This window comes from Etheostoma cragini, chromosome 6 (genome assembly GCF_013103735.1).
Source record: "Etheostoma cragini isolate CJK2018 chromosome 6, CSU_Ecrag_1.0, whole genome shotgun sequence".
Lineage (NCBI taxonomy): Eukaryota > Metazoa > Chordata > Actinopteri > Perciformes > Percidae > Etheostoma > Etheostoma cragini.
Window position 1 is genome coordinate 32,755 of NC_048412.1, and position 15,208 is coordinate 47,962.

General features: G+C 40.4%; 1 protein-coding gene across 1 annotated transcript in view; it reads right to left on the reverse strand.

Annotated features, from left to right (window-relative positions):
- The window catches only part of LOC117946465 (TGF-beta receptor type-2-like), a 56,758-nt gene that overhangs the window by 14,677 nt on the left and 26,873 nt on the right, over nucleotides 1-15,208 (reverse strand). Inside the window, exons 4-8 of the mRNA XM_034874631.1 lie at nucleotides 11,630-11,925; nucleotides 11,276-11,524; nucleotides 5,593-5,706; nucleotides 5,045-5,182; nucleotides 4,402-4,543 (exon numbers count right to left, since the gene is read on the reverse strand). Coding sequence (XP_034730522.1) covers nucleotides 4,402-4,543; nucleotides 5,045-5,182; nucleotides 5,593-5,706; nucleotides 11,276-11,524; nucleotides 11,630-11,925 — 939 coding nt within the window. The remainder of the gene's footprint in view (nucleotides 1-4,401; nucleotides 4,544-5,044; nucleotides 5,183-5,592; nucleotides 5,707-11,275; nucleotides 11,525-11,629; nucleotides 11,926-15,208) is intronic.

The following is a 15,208-nucleotide window of genomic DNA, read 5'->3' on the forward strand; positions in this document are numbered from 1 at the left end:
ACTCCTGTTTACCCCCACCTGCCTGCCTGCCATTCTCCTCTCTGCATTTGGGTCCAATCCTCACACGCCCCCTTAACAACTAGTTTCAATAGCATCAATGTGTAGGTGGGCACTTAATCCAGGTTAGGAACAAGCTAAACATGTCTTGCATATGTTTTTTTTGGTTTGAGAGTGACTTCCTGATTAAGGAGGAACTTCCTCTGTCAGTGAAAGTAATAGATACCACAAAAGATGAGCGTCAAGAATATACATATGCTTAAGTGACAAAATAAGTATGTGGCTGAGATATAGTATATATATATATATGTGAGAAAATGGTGAAGGTTTATACATGTGAGAATGAAAATATGTATATATAAGAGATAGAACGTGTATGTAAGACTAAAGCATATGTGTTGTATGTGAGAGTAAAAATGCATGTGTTTTGAAAAGTGAAACGTATATATGTGGGTAGAAAAAACATGTATGTGAAAGGAGAATGTGTTTATGTGAGAGTACCAGAATGAATAATGTCTTAAATGGCCCCTCATCCAATATTGTGAAAGAGTTATCCATTGCTGCAATCATTCCACTCTCCAGACTCACTGAAAAAATTCCTTTGTAGCAGGAATCCATTTAAAAGCCCATTGTCTCCATAGTTTGGGTGTATAAATTCAAGTCGGTATCTTAATCCTGGCAGTCATATGTCTCTTAGTTGCAAGTGTTATTTTACGGGTTTATGCCTCTGCTGAGGCAATGCAAGGAGTCACGGTACCATCATTTAGTAGTGTAGTCACTTTGTAATATTCAACGTCAATATTCAATGCATAATCTTCTGTGCAAATTTAATATTCTGTATGTATAAACAAAATAAGTAGTGCCTTTCAGTCCTTGGGTGGGCTCCTAAAATGCACTGTTGTGTAATTTAATTTAGCAGAACGTATTAACACGTACTGTAGGTGAAGCAAAGTGAATATGACTTTTACTCAAATTCAGCTGGGTATAATCCACACACACATGCACACGCACATTGAAACACACACACACACACAGCCAGCTGAAACAGGTACAGTATCCACTGCTGTTTTCTATCCCTCCCTGATTTCCTACACAAAGAAGGGCAAGAGGAAAGATTAGAAAGTCTCCCTTACATATCAGACATTCCTAAGATTCCTGCAGCAGGCCTGAAGCTCAGGTCGAGATGCAGTCCGACAGACATGACCATCAGACTCCCTGTTGACACACAAACCCGCAAGTACTGCATAACAGTAAATAGTAGTCTGAACCTCCTGTCTACACTATGTTGGGATACACCAGAACATGCTTGATTGGGAGGAACAGATCTGAACCCAAGTGGTTACTGTTGTTATACTTCAGTGCTAGTCATGGATTGTATATGACAAACACCATGTTCAACCATAAGGATGCTCATAAGTGCACATGGTCCCAGAGCGAAGCCGAGGGTTTATGATAAATTTTGTGATCATATCACCTGGTCTGAGGCTGCATGTTTTGGATACTCGGGTGAAGAGGGGGCTGAGCTGTCAAATGATCATCTGGTAGTGAGTTGGGTCAGTTGGTACGGGAAGACTCTGGACAGACCTGGTAAGCCCAAACATGTAGTGGGGTTGAACTGGGAATGTTTTAAGAAGCATCATGTGTGGGAGAAGTTAGGAGAAGCCATGGAGAGGGACTTTTGGTTGGCCTGATTTACAGGCATGAATTACAACTGAAAAATATACACTTTTTATACCTGTTGGGAGGACATCTAACAAGTGGACCAGTGAAGCTGTGGTGAATGTTTTCAGGACTGCTACCAACAGTGTGGATGAGTACACAGAGGCTGTGACATCAAAAATCCGCTTCTGTGAGGACAGCTATTTGTCAATGTGTAACAATGACAAGCCTTGGTTCACAGACAAACTCAGACAGCTGCTCACTGGGGACATGCCACGTACTGGCCTGCACGTCCTTCACCATCATCCCTGTTCCCAAAAAACAAATGGATCACAGGAACGACGACCCATCAGCCTGACTTCAGTGGTTATGAATTCTTTGCTGTGCCTTCTGGCTCACATCAAAACCTACAGAACCCCTACTGGACAACGCAGTCAAAATGGCCTTTGATTTAATCCTGTGGCAGCTGGACTCCTCATGATCATGTTTGTGGACTTTAGCTCTGCCTTCAACACCATCCTCCCGGCTTTGCTGCAGGAAAAACTGACCCAGTAGCAGAACCTGTCTCCACCTGCAGGTGGATTACAGACTTCCTGTCTGACAGGAAGCAGCACATGAAGTTAGGGAAACATGTCATTGACTCTCTGACCAACAGCACTGGTTACCCTCAAGTCTGCATCCTTTCCTATCTGCTCTTCTTCCTGTACAACAACAGCTACATCTCCAGTCACCAGTCAGTCAAGGTCCTGAAGTCTGTAGACCCATTTCTGGTAAGGATAGGTCCGCCTATAGGTGCAAGATTGACCGTGGAGGACAGTGGAGGTGGTTCTGAGATGGTCAGCTCCCTCATCAAAAAAAGCCCAGCATAGGATGTACTTCCTAGGTGCTGGATAGAAGGGAGGAAGAATGCAGATTTGGTACTGGTTGTGGAATAACGGAACAGCTCTTCACTCACACAATGGATCCTGGAGGGAGCCAGTGAGTATGACCATCCAGTCTATCCGTCCAGTTCAAAACTGTGTTTTGTCACCAATCCTCTTAGTGATATTTATTGAGTATTGAGGAGTGGGCGTGGTGGGGAGGGGTTGTGGTTTGGTGGGCTGAGGATGATGTGGTCCTGATGGCATCATCGGTCTGTGACATCAGCACTCACTGAATCACAGCTCAATGTATTTTTGTGTGTACTTTTTACACAGGGATCCCACCAATTGGCCCCAAAATTTCCCAGTTAAATAGTAAATACCATAATGATATTATTTTTAAATCTTTTAGAATGTAGTTTGAAGTTTGTTGTTTTCTGAGGCATAGGTATTTTGAGAATGGCAACATACAGAGAGAGGAAGCAAGGGACTAAGGAAATTATGCTGAAAATGTATTCTTAGCAGCAGTTCACCCATTAACATAAATCTAAATTAAAAAGACAAGAAATAAATTGTAAAACAACAATTATGAATAGAAAGAAATATACACACCAAACATACTTGTTATTGCACATGGTCCGTATGTGAAGGTGTGAATGTGTGTGCGTGCGTATTCAGTTTGGCAATGTCTTGTGAAAAGGAGCTGTTCCTGAGTCTATTGGTCCTGGTCCTGATTGACCTGTAGCGCCTGCCAGAGGGCAGAAGGTCAAACAGGGGGTAAGCCCGATGGGAGCAGTCTAGTCAAGTCTGGTTCATTTTTATTTATATAGCCCAATATCTGCCTTAGGGTTAGGTCTTGGGTCTGGCTTAGGCTTTACAATGTGTACGGCATACAGCACCCTCTGTCCTCAGACCCTTCACATAAGGAAAAAAAACCTTCAACAGTAAAAAACATCAAGAAGATCAGCAGAGGAGGAATCCAGATATGCAATAGATGTATATGGAGCATTTAGATGTTCCATGCAGCTGAGCTCAGGAGTAAAGAGAGTTAGGTACCAACAGAAGAAGAGGCTAAGCACATTACATTACAGACGTTATACACGCCTTTACATGCTGCCTTCACTGCTACATGTGAGGACTGGTGAACTAACCCTACGGGCCAATCGGATAGCCTGCTGAACTTGTTGTGCTAACCTGGAAAATGTGACTTAACACTCTGAACACTATGAAGAAATAATCCTCATAACTTATACAGATGATAAAATACATACATTTTTTCAAAGAAAGTCCAGACGCTTTTGCCCTCATGAAATTTACATATGCCAATAATCAACATAATAATGTCCTATTTATTCATATTACACCCCCAGCAATGCTACACAAGCTTTTGTGGGTCTAAAACAGTTCTTCTATATGCAAAAATAAACATAATAAACATTATAACTCATATAAAGCACATACTATTTACATTTCTTCAAAAAAGGCCCAAATATATAATATATAATATAAATATATGCCAAATCTCAAACCAGTGAGGCCATTATCCTCTATAAAACGGTAGACATCTATCTTGTGCACTATGGCATCTTATTGCATACTAGCCAGTTTGACTGGGAGTATTGGCATCTTTCAGCCTCCATACTCTTTGGATGACGTTGTCTCCCATATATGGGCAGGCTGCTTCAGCGGGGCTGTTTTTACGTGTGGGCGAGTGTCTCGGGTTCAGAGGGTTAAGTTGTCTCTGTTAAGTCTTCTCAGTGGTTGACACCTCACCTCAGCAGGAGTTGTTTTGTTCTCTATGTAAGTGTGTGCTTGTGTGTTACATGACGTCATACATGTAATAACTGAATGTGTTTGTTTGTGGTGTGTGTGTGTGCGCACTGACCTCCAATAGCTGCACACCTCGACGTCATTTCCCAAAGCACAAGGGCCATGGAGTAAATGTCGGTCTGTTTGAAGGACTCTGTGTTCTCTAGATTTAGCCGGGCCTCCAGCACCTCCGGAGCCATGTAACGTGCCGTACCCACCTGCAAAGCAAAGATCACAGTAGTGGTTAACATGCACACACACACACACACGCAAACGCACACGCACACACACAAACAAAATCATTCATTGCAACTATATGACATCCTGGTAACAATTACTTGGTAATCTACCGTGGGTAATACAGCAACAGCAGGTGTGGTAAGAAAGATTATCACTTTTATACAGAGCGGCCACTAGAATCAACACTAACTGATACTTGCATATAGCAACTTTAAGTAATATTTTCAATGCACAACTTAAATATTTGTTACATGGTAGTACAAGTAGTCGTAGGTCATAAATGATTACTGTGGACAAGTTGCAGTAGATAGTCTGTTACTCTTCAGGTCATTTGCTGCCATCTAGAAGACTGCAGGTTGAAGTTGAAATACAAAAGAGCAAATGTGCTCTTTCGACTCAGTCCCTGGATAAAATATTCTATGAAAAGGAATAGACTATTAACTCACAAAAATAAAGTAAAAAAAGACTTTTAATCTGACCTGTCCACTATTGGCCAGGTCATCGACAGACAGAGTGCTGTCTAAACGGAGTCCTAGGCCAAAGTCACAGAGGCATAGCGTCAGGTCGTTCTTCACCAGGATGTTGGAGCTCTTCAGGTCTCGATGGACTATGGGCACCTTTGGGCCCAATGCAATTATGGGGTCAAAAAAATAAATGTTAGTACATTTAGTACATTTTTTTAGTACATTTTAAACGAGCACATTATCAATAAAGAAATGCCATATTAACAGTCATTAATTCTTTAGACTTTGTGTCTTAACTAAACGTTAAAAATAAAATATACACTGTTAATATGATATTATATTATATATTATATGGTCTGGGTGAACACTTGATTCTGATGGGCTGCAGGGTGTCCACTGAAAAGCGATAAAGGACACAATATGAATGCACTACAAATTATAATATCTTATTTCCAACACTGAGTGTAGTCCTTCAGTACCCCGTCCTGTAAACTGGACAACATGAACCCTTCTATAGATGTGATGGTTTTCTGCAATGTTGTCACAAATTCACACAGTCCTACCTTAAGGCGTCCACAGAGGAGGCGGTCACTGTGGAGGTGGGCGACACCCCGGGCCAAAGACATGCTCATCACCTGCAGCTCCTCCCACCTGATCACATGATGCGTCAGGTGCTCCTGGGGGGCAGAGGGATGAAGATTGGTCAAATTGTGAATTATTAACACTAAAAATGTTGAAGAAAAAAAGACTGTGGTGACTGAGAATGTGCTCAAGGGACTCAAGAAATGTAAGTGAGTGTCTTGATCAGAAATATGCACACACACACACACACACACACACACACACACACACACACACACACACAATGTAACGTTTGGACTGTTGGTTGGACAAAAACATTGTGTACATGTCACCTTTGGCTGTGGGTAATTGTTAAGGCATTTCACACTATTTTCTCTATTTTTACAAACCAAAGAATCTATTGATTAATGTAGAAAATAACTTGCAGATAAATTGATAAAAAAAGTATAGTATAGAAGTCACATGGGACATTTATCTCATTATATTTTTACTTAGATAACATTGTCAATACAGGACCTTTCCTTGTAAAAGTAATATTTTTTAAAGTGTGGTGTTGATACCTTCAGTGTTGGGCAAGTTACTTCCAAAATGTAGTACATTATAGGTACTAGTTACCATCATTTGAGAGTAGTTAGTTACATTGCAATATTACTGTTTCTGAATTGTAATGCATTACCCTACTCGCTTACTATGTTACTAAGATACTTACTACCAAAATAACACCAAAAGTTTGACTTGGAAGTTTGACTTGTGAATATTACCAACAGATCAATAAAGTATCCTCTTCATCCACTTTAATACATCATGGATTATTCAGAATATTTTGTATAGTTATTATGACTATGCAAAGTAACTAAAGCTATAAAAATAGACAAGTAAAACGTACTTTAGACAAGTAGGAGGAAATGAAAATTAAACGTACCTTACAGTTGTACTGAAGTATGGCATTGTTGTAACATGGTTGCTTAAAGCACTTGAATAAGAAATTCCTCTTCTCTAGTTTAAAACAGTCTAAAGGAAATGGTCTGTGGGATTAAAACTCACTAATAACATTATTTACAGCACTTGATTTACAGCTGATTTGTGAAAAGGTACACAACTTTATTTGTGTAACAGTAATTTAGTTTTATTGTGAACCGTCACAGGAAGTGCTTTTATTTTGAAGCAGTCTACATAGAAGTTGTCTTTTGTGTACTCTTGCTAGCTTACTGGGATCACCGTGAGACACTAGATGTGAGACATGTCCGTCTGCTCAAGTTGTAGTTTGTAAAACTGCAACATATAGAACAGGACATGGTCACAGTAAAAGACCAGCGCTTTTGGTTGTCATTCAAAGCCGTTCCACTACAGCCATGGTTACTCTCCACGGATGAGAAACATTAATTCCTGACATGTTAATATCTGTCAGCAGCTCCGACCCATTGCTGTCGGCACGGACGTACCGTCACTTGTTGGACACTATGTTGTCCATACCGTCTCTGGTTCTGGCTCTGACCACGGGAACAGAGACGGGACAGCTTGCTTCAACGCAACTCAGTAACTACTGAAAATAATGTCCCTCTCTGAAATGTATCTGTTTCTGCAGTCACCTCAACCATCAAATACGGCTTTTTCTGTGAAGAAATGTTTTGTGGTGTTCGTGAATTCTTAAAAAAAACACCACTAAAATCAACATTAAAATGCATATAATGCAAGTATAATATTACTTAAAGTAATTAGTATGCGTTCAGGGACGGATTGACAATCTGTGCATCCTGGAAAAGTCCAGAACGGCACAATGAAAAGTCTAACAAAGCGATATGAACAGCCAACAGCAGGGGCGCTAATACTATCACTTATATGCTACGCAAACACAGATTTGTAACTGGACCAGGTCAGGACAGAAACATCTAGAGTTTTCCAGCCTGAGCTGCAGGGTGAAATCAAACCGCCGCCAGAAAAGCTGGCAGAAAACTTAAGGAGAAAGGTGGATAGGAAAAAAGTAAAAGAAAAGAGGACCAATTCTCTCAAGAATGATACAGCAAAATGCAAAAAGCTCCCAGAGCTTTGATAAGGATGGACAGAGAGCAGAGTTAGCTTCACATCAGCAAGAGAGGTGGTGGTCCTGGTGAGTGCCAGGAACAGGACACTTTATAATAGGCTGCCTTTATCCCTATCTTAGCAAATTTTTTTAGTTAGCTATCAATATGGGTACATGCTTCATGATTATGAAAATGATCACGCCATTTAGTGCTGTCACATGTAACGTGTTTAATAATTTCTGTTCATTTGAAACATTAAACGCATAGAAATGAATCAAGGGCTGACTGTGATTTCCCTTGCTTGTATATAGGAGGTTGTAGTGAGCTCCGTTTACCTGCTTGAATGAAGTCTGTTGTGTTGAATTACACAAGAAAACATCAGGCATGCATTGATACCGCTCTAACCATGCTAACAAACAGAGAGTGGGGCTAAATAATTCACCACATTTAACGGCAACTTTGAACAAAAATCCTAGCTTGTACTTCCTGTCTATCTTCCATCAGAGACAGTTGGTCCTTGTCTTTCATGTTTGAGTCTACTATTGTGGAACTAAGCTTCACAGACAAAATTGACAAGGCCTACTTATTTTCATAATTTTACAGCCTTAATATGAACAAAGTGTAATATGACATTGATAAAATATTAAATAGGTTATTTAATGCTAATTTATTTACACAAAGCAACACATTATATCATCAATATTAGTTAATAACATATCTCTTTAAACACACTTGAAAATACATGCTTTCTTGCCTAAATGTTTTACCTAAAAAAGTGATACAGCTCCCTAATACTTTGGCCCTCTGGGATAATCCTGAGGTAATTGGTAAGGTTACCACTCTCAATTTTTGTTCCAAGTGTCAGTGTGACACTAGGCCTTACTGACAGAGAGCTATAGAGGTTAGAATAGAGAATTTCTATTTCTGTCCAAGTAAAGCATCTGTAAAATTATTTAAAAACATATTAAAAAGAATATTACATGGGCTACACACAAACCTAGTAACCAAGTCACATGTCTCAACTTAATACAGAAAAAATCCAGAAGAGAAACACTCAGAAAATGGATATTGAAGTTATTTTTACAAATATGCGTTTTTCTTATTTCCTTTTGAAAAGTGCAAAGAAAAAGTCAAAAAGGTGCAAAATACAAAACTTCTCAAATACAAAAACACATCTACATCAATCACACACATACTTGAAATAACTATATACATAAATTTATAGAAATAAGTAATTGATGAAATAAGAAATTGATGAAATGGTGAAATGCAATAAGAAGGCCCTGTTTTTGCTTTGACAGAGCTGCAGCCATCACAGGGTTAAAATTTTCTGGTCAAGTTTGGTAACAATCAATTTGACTTCTTATTGGCTAAACAGGTAGGCCGGTTTCATAACATCTAGTTTTAACTGGAAGGACTAGCTTTAAATCCTTCCCACGTTGGTCCTCCCTGAACTCTGTGACAGGATTGGCTTTATTGATTAGGGCCAGCTCGGGTTACACTAGACCAGGGGTCGGCAACCTTTACCACTCAAAGAGCCATTTGGACCCGTTTCACACAGTAAAGAAAGCACTGGGAGCCACAAAACCCTTTTGAAATTTTAAATGAAATAACACTGTATGTAATTTTTTTTTGCCTTTGTGCTATTTCTAAACAAACTATACTGTGTTAAATTTATGAAATCAATGAACAACTGCAGAGAAAATAAAATATAATTGCTGCATGCAACAAAACATTTTTAACTCCGGAAAACAAAACAAAAAACGTTGGGTTAACGGTTTAGCAAAATAGGGCTAGCATTGTCAACTTGGCTCGAATGGCAAAACCTCCACAGGTCCTCAGGGTAAAGGACACACAGGGCTGTGGGTCCTTTACCCTGAAGAGCTGTGTTCCTGTGTTCAGTTGCGATGTCATGTCCACGAGACGTGTAGCTTTCCCAGCCACTCTGGCTGTTCCCAGCTCGTCCAGTAACGAACGGAACTGACGGGGATTTAAACCTTTTGCCACTAATTTGCTCAGATACTTCTGTGCATTCCGGAGGAAATGTTTGAGCACACAGGTCTTCTTGGTGCAGGATGCAGTGAAAAGCCAACAACTTACTGTCCAGCGACTTCTACAGGAGTCACAAAGCCGTTGTGCGCGCCAGTCATACTCGGTGCCCATCTGTACCACTGACACGGGGGGGGGGGTTATTCCTCTTGCTGTTAAACAGCGTTGTGTTTGGCCTTTTAGTGGTATCAACTGAATCATTTCTTCTTGTGGCCCAGTCGAGTTTACATACCGGCAGAACAGCGCAATTTGTTCAATATCACCTTAGTCTTTAGATTCATCACGGGCAATTGAGGAGGCCACAGCTGACTTGATGTCTTTAGTTTGTTGTACAAACTAAAATAAAATACATTTTAATTAAATATTCATTAAGTATTTTTTAAAAGCTGAGCCGCATCAGAGGGATCAAAGAGCCGCATGCGGCTCCGCATCCGCAGGTTGCCGACCCCTGCACTAGAGGGATTGGCTTATTTCACCTGTCAGTCGAATCCTTAGATGCCACAGAATTTGACTGTCTGCAAAGAAACAGTGTTGCAGCCTGGGGGTGAAGAAAGAAGCGATCAAAACCCAAAAACGATCAACTTTTTAGCTATCTTTCCGTTGAAACTTGGCCAAGACCTACAAAATTGTAAGGCGACCAGCTCATTTTGGAAAACATGGCTTGAATATTCTAATTCCTTGGATTGATGGCAATGTAGGAAAAATAAATGTTGGCGATCTTTCACCGCTGTTTTTAAAGACACAAGAAAAAAGGTATGGATGCGCCACTCCACTTTAGACACTAGCGGCACAGAATCTTTCTGTATTTCTTTACTTCATAACAAAATTATAACTATAACTAAGTCATCTTATTTTTTGTGTGCAGGCTCGATCGAATCATGAGACTTTAAGCTTTCAAATGTTGTGCTGTATGAATGTGTTTATGAAGATTTAATGCTTGCAATTTATGAGTGGAGAAAACGTCTTCTCTTAAGTGGAGAAAACGATCCGCTCAGCGGAACGGTGTCACTAAAGAGGTGGTTTATCCAGGTCGAGGGTAGGTGCCACACAAAAGATGATAGGCTGGTAACACTCAGTGTAGTTTTGGTATAGGCCTACAATATACTGTATATCTACTCCCCGTTTTCAGGTATAGCAGTAGCCTACTTCCTATCTGGGTTCATAAAGGGTCATCGGTAATACGCTGTGTAATTTGGGCTTTCTGTAGCCAGTGGCATTTTATGATTTGTGTTTTATTTCAATGCAGATGTAGAGATGTTACTTGCTGCGAATACTGTCTCTGATAAGCTACAGTATTCTGGCTATATTATTGTGGTATAGTGTCAGGACATCCTGGCTAGTGTCTGTGGTATACGGCTAGGGGCAGATGGCCGGCTGACGGGACTATTTGTGAGAAAGTCCAGGCCTGTTTTTTCATCCCAAGTCTGTCCCTGATCACATTAATTTAATTGATTTACTTCTGTCATGTCTTACTTCCAACACTAGCTACCTTTACTTCAGTCAAGGGTCTGAATATGTCCTTCACCACAGCTATTCACAACATGGAGTATTACTGCTCCTCTCATGTTGGGTTACAAGACAGTAGCTGTCTCACCTGTAGATTTCCTCTGTGGTGGTAGGCAGTGATGAGCCAGTACTGTTTCTCCATCTTCCTCTCCTCTGCTGTCAGGAAGTGGAGGACGTTCTCGTGTCGGAGATCTGTGTTGGAGAAGATGTCCTTTTCATTCTTCCAAGAGGCGTACTCCTCATACGGGAATATCTTCACAGCTACTGTTTCAAACTGATAGGATGTGGTCCGCTTCAGCTTAGCCTTGTATACCTGGGCAAAGCGACCCTTTCCCACCTGAGACAGGATAAAAAAGGTATAATATTAGTAAGATTTGAAGTCAGGGAGGCTTAGAGAAGAATTGTTCTGCAAAACAACTCTGAAATAACTCTAGGTTTGTACCAGCAGATCCAGCTCTATAGGCAGTGGCTCAGTGTTGTGGTTCAGGTTGTTGGCATGTGTTGAGCTGCTGTCTGACCTATCGTCATCCATCATGATGGCGCAGGCATCACTACAGTCCAGCCCACCAGCTTTTGACTTGCGCTTCTTTTTGTTGCTCTCCCATTCTTGGTTCACGCGTCGTCGGTAGGCTCGGTACCAGAAGAACATTCCCACAACCACAATGCCCATCACCAACAGGGGAAGCAGGCTCACCAAAATCACCGACACCAAGGGATCATCCGGAGTTGGATCCACAACTGGAAAAGCAGACAGAAGATTAGATGAATACAAAAGGTGAAAAATATATGACCAAGATTCTCATCAGGGGGAAGAAACACTGAAAACAAATCAAATGGGACAATTGATATTGGATAATATACAACATTTAGACTAGGGGATACACTATGCACAATCAGAGAAATAGAGGGTGAAACCAACAGTATTCATGACATACCCAGATTGTATTGAGCTACAAGCAGGTTATGTTTCAATAGCATAGTCATTTTGCAACTGTTCAAAGTTAATGCAAAATATGCTGTGACTGCTGCCATCCAGGCTTCCATTGAAATAAACTGATTAGTAGCTTAGCAGTAGCTTTGCTTAGGTTGGTTAGGGTTAACCACAGAAAAATCTGTAGCACACATTAGCCAAATTCAATTTTACAATCTTCAGATTTGATTTGGTGACACCTGTCACCTACTGGTGGTGACAGCAGGTTTGGCAAACAGTTCCATGTCAGCTACTATGTCAAATAAAAAGTAGCACTACTGTGTAAAAAACAAAGTTTTCTTGATAAAGGAATCCTTTTTTACACAATGCCATGAGCAGCCGCAATCTGATTTATGCTGCACACGGTGCAAGCAGTTTTCCAAAAAACAGTGGAGACTGGGCTACCTTGGCAAGAAGTTAGAGGTGTGCAGCCTGTCACATGCATCTCTTCATCTAACAGCTCACTGTGGTTGCTTTCTCTTGTTCCATTCACCGCTGAAATATTTAAAACGGATAAGCTGTCAAACAATGCAGGAAATGAGCGTGTCATGTTTAATATATTTAATAGTTTTGATGAACGATCACAATCAGCCCTAACCTTGACTACAAATATGTTTCACAACTCTATGTTTTAGATTCCCTTCATGCCATGCTGAATCTAGCACCCATTAAACTTCTTCTTCCTCTTCAGAAACCCACCATTTCCACAGAAAACTGTTTGGTGTGCTGCATGCAGCAGCAGTACACTGCCACTACTTCTACAGTGTGTGTATCTTTAGGTTTGTTATCTCAGCAGGGAGCTGACTTTGTCCTCTGGTAATGGGCCTACAGTGTACAGTGTACATTAACAGCCTCCTTTGAATCTGACTGCCAGCTCGGCCATAACAGCAGCCCACACAGTTTCAGTGGCAGGGAGAAAACAGTGGAGAGCCTGTTTGCCTCGAGTTTGGCCTGGCCGGCCTGATCTACTCTACCTGGGCACCTTTTTAAAGAGTGTTTCACTCAGTTGCTCAGGGGAAAGCTCCTGAAAATATCTGAACGCAATTTTACATACAACACCCAGGGCAGTGGGCTTCCGGGCTGCCCTTGTTCCACAAGTCATGGACCTAGGAGATTTACCTGTTTGTTTTTATTTCAAAATGTTCGATCTGGCTCTGTTGTTCTTTGTGCCAGACTGGCTCGCAGTCTGCTGTTTATTGACATCACAAAGGTATGGTAATTATTAATTTTTCTTTATTCCTTTTCTTGTCAAGCTATATAATTTATGTTGTACCATGGATCTTATATTGTAATCAAATGGCCAATTATCCTACGGTAAAATACATTAAGACTGCCTATGACTAGCTGTGGCAAGACATTATGTTATTCATCCTGGAGTGTGAAAGGCCTGGGCTGTCCAATTAAAAGAAAGAAAATACTGGGACATCTTAAAACATAACAACAAGATGTAGTATTCTTGCAGGAAACACATTGTCTCCAGGAGTCGGTTAAATTATGTAGGGACTGCCTAGGAAATGCGTCCTTTAGTGCGGGATCATCTAAAAGTCGAGGAGTAGCTATGTTAAATAACAAAGGCATACAGTTCAGGCTCAGGGGGTAGATCAAAGATGAGGAGGGCAGAATGATTATAACACTAGCAGAGATGTAAGGACACTGTGATTGTTGCCACTATATATGCGCCTAATGTTGAGCACCCTAACTTTTTTATAGACTTAGAAAGTAAGATGCATGATATTGGACAGTGTCCCATAATTCTTGGAGGAGACTTCAATATTGTCCTAGATCAAGTCCTTGATAGAAGTAAACCAACATTAGGAAGAATACCAGAATCTGTTTTGCTTGTTAAGAGAATGTGTTAATCTATAAGTCTAACTGATGTGTGGAGGCTGAACCACCCAACGGACATAGATCACACTTTCTACTCCGGAGCCAACAAAGTTTATTCAAGAATAGATTTTTTTTCTTATTTCTAGCTCTCTGCTCCATACCACACTGTCCTGTTTAAATGATAGTATTCTGTTGACAGACCATTCAATGGTCAGACTACAAATGACTCCATATCAGGAAACGGAAAGATAAAAAATGTGGCGTTTTAACATTATTACAAGATGTGGGATTTAAGGAAGAGCTTCGAGCCTAGATCAGGCTATACTTAGAGACCAATGTCCCCAGAGCTCCTTGCCACAGTGGCCTGGGAGGCCATGAAGGTCTTTTTGAGGGGATTTATAGTTTAACATTCTTCTTATAAGAAGAAGGCCAATGCTTCTAAACTCACTGATCTAGAAAAGAGAATAAAGAACACTGAAGCTAAATTAAAAAGGAATATATCTGAATATATTTTAAAAGAATTGAACCACCTTAAATATAAATATATAATGTTATAATATCCGAAAAAACAGAATATCTTTTGTTCAGGGCCAGGCAGACTTTTTTTGAATCAGGGGATGAGGCAGGGAAAGTTTTGGCTAGGTACATTAAGCAAAAAGAGCTTTGGTAGCCACTGTGATGACTGGGGATGGGAGACTGGCAACTAAATCTAGGGAAATAAATCTGAAAACACTGCAACAGACATAGAGAGAGTATCCTTTCTTAACAAATGAAACCTCCCTAAACTGAGTGTCTCACAACAGGAGGACTTAGATTTACCTATAAGTTCACAGGAGATATTAGATGCAATTAAGGCCCTCCCATCGGGTAAATCTCTAGGCCAAGACGGATTTACAGCAGAATTCTTTAAGTGTTATGCAGAAGACCTATTACCATTATTTGAGAATATGCTTTCAGAAGCATCTGAATCTGGCAAATTACCTCCCTCCTTAAACCAAGCAATTATCACACTCATACTTAAAAAAGGAAAGGACCCGACTGATTGTAAAAGCTATCGTCCAATAAGCTTAATATCTGTTGATTGTAGACTCTTATCTAAAATATTTGCAAATAGATTGGATAAAACCCTTGGGTCACTTATCCATCCTGACCAAGTGGGCTTGGTGTGGAACTCCAACGATCGAACAGCAGCTATCTCACTTGACGCTGAGAAAGCGTTTGATA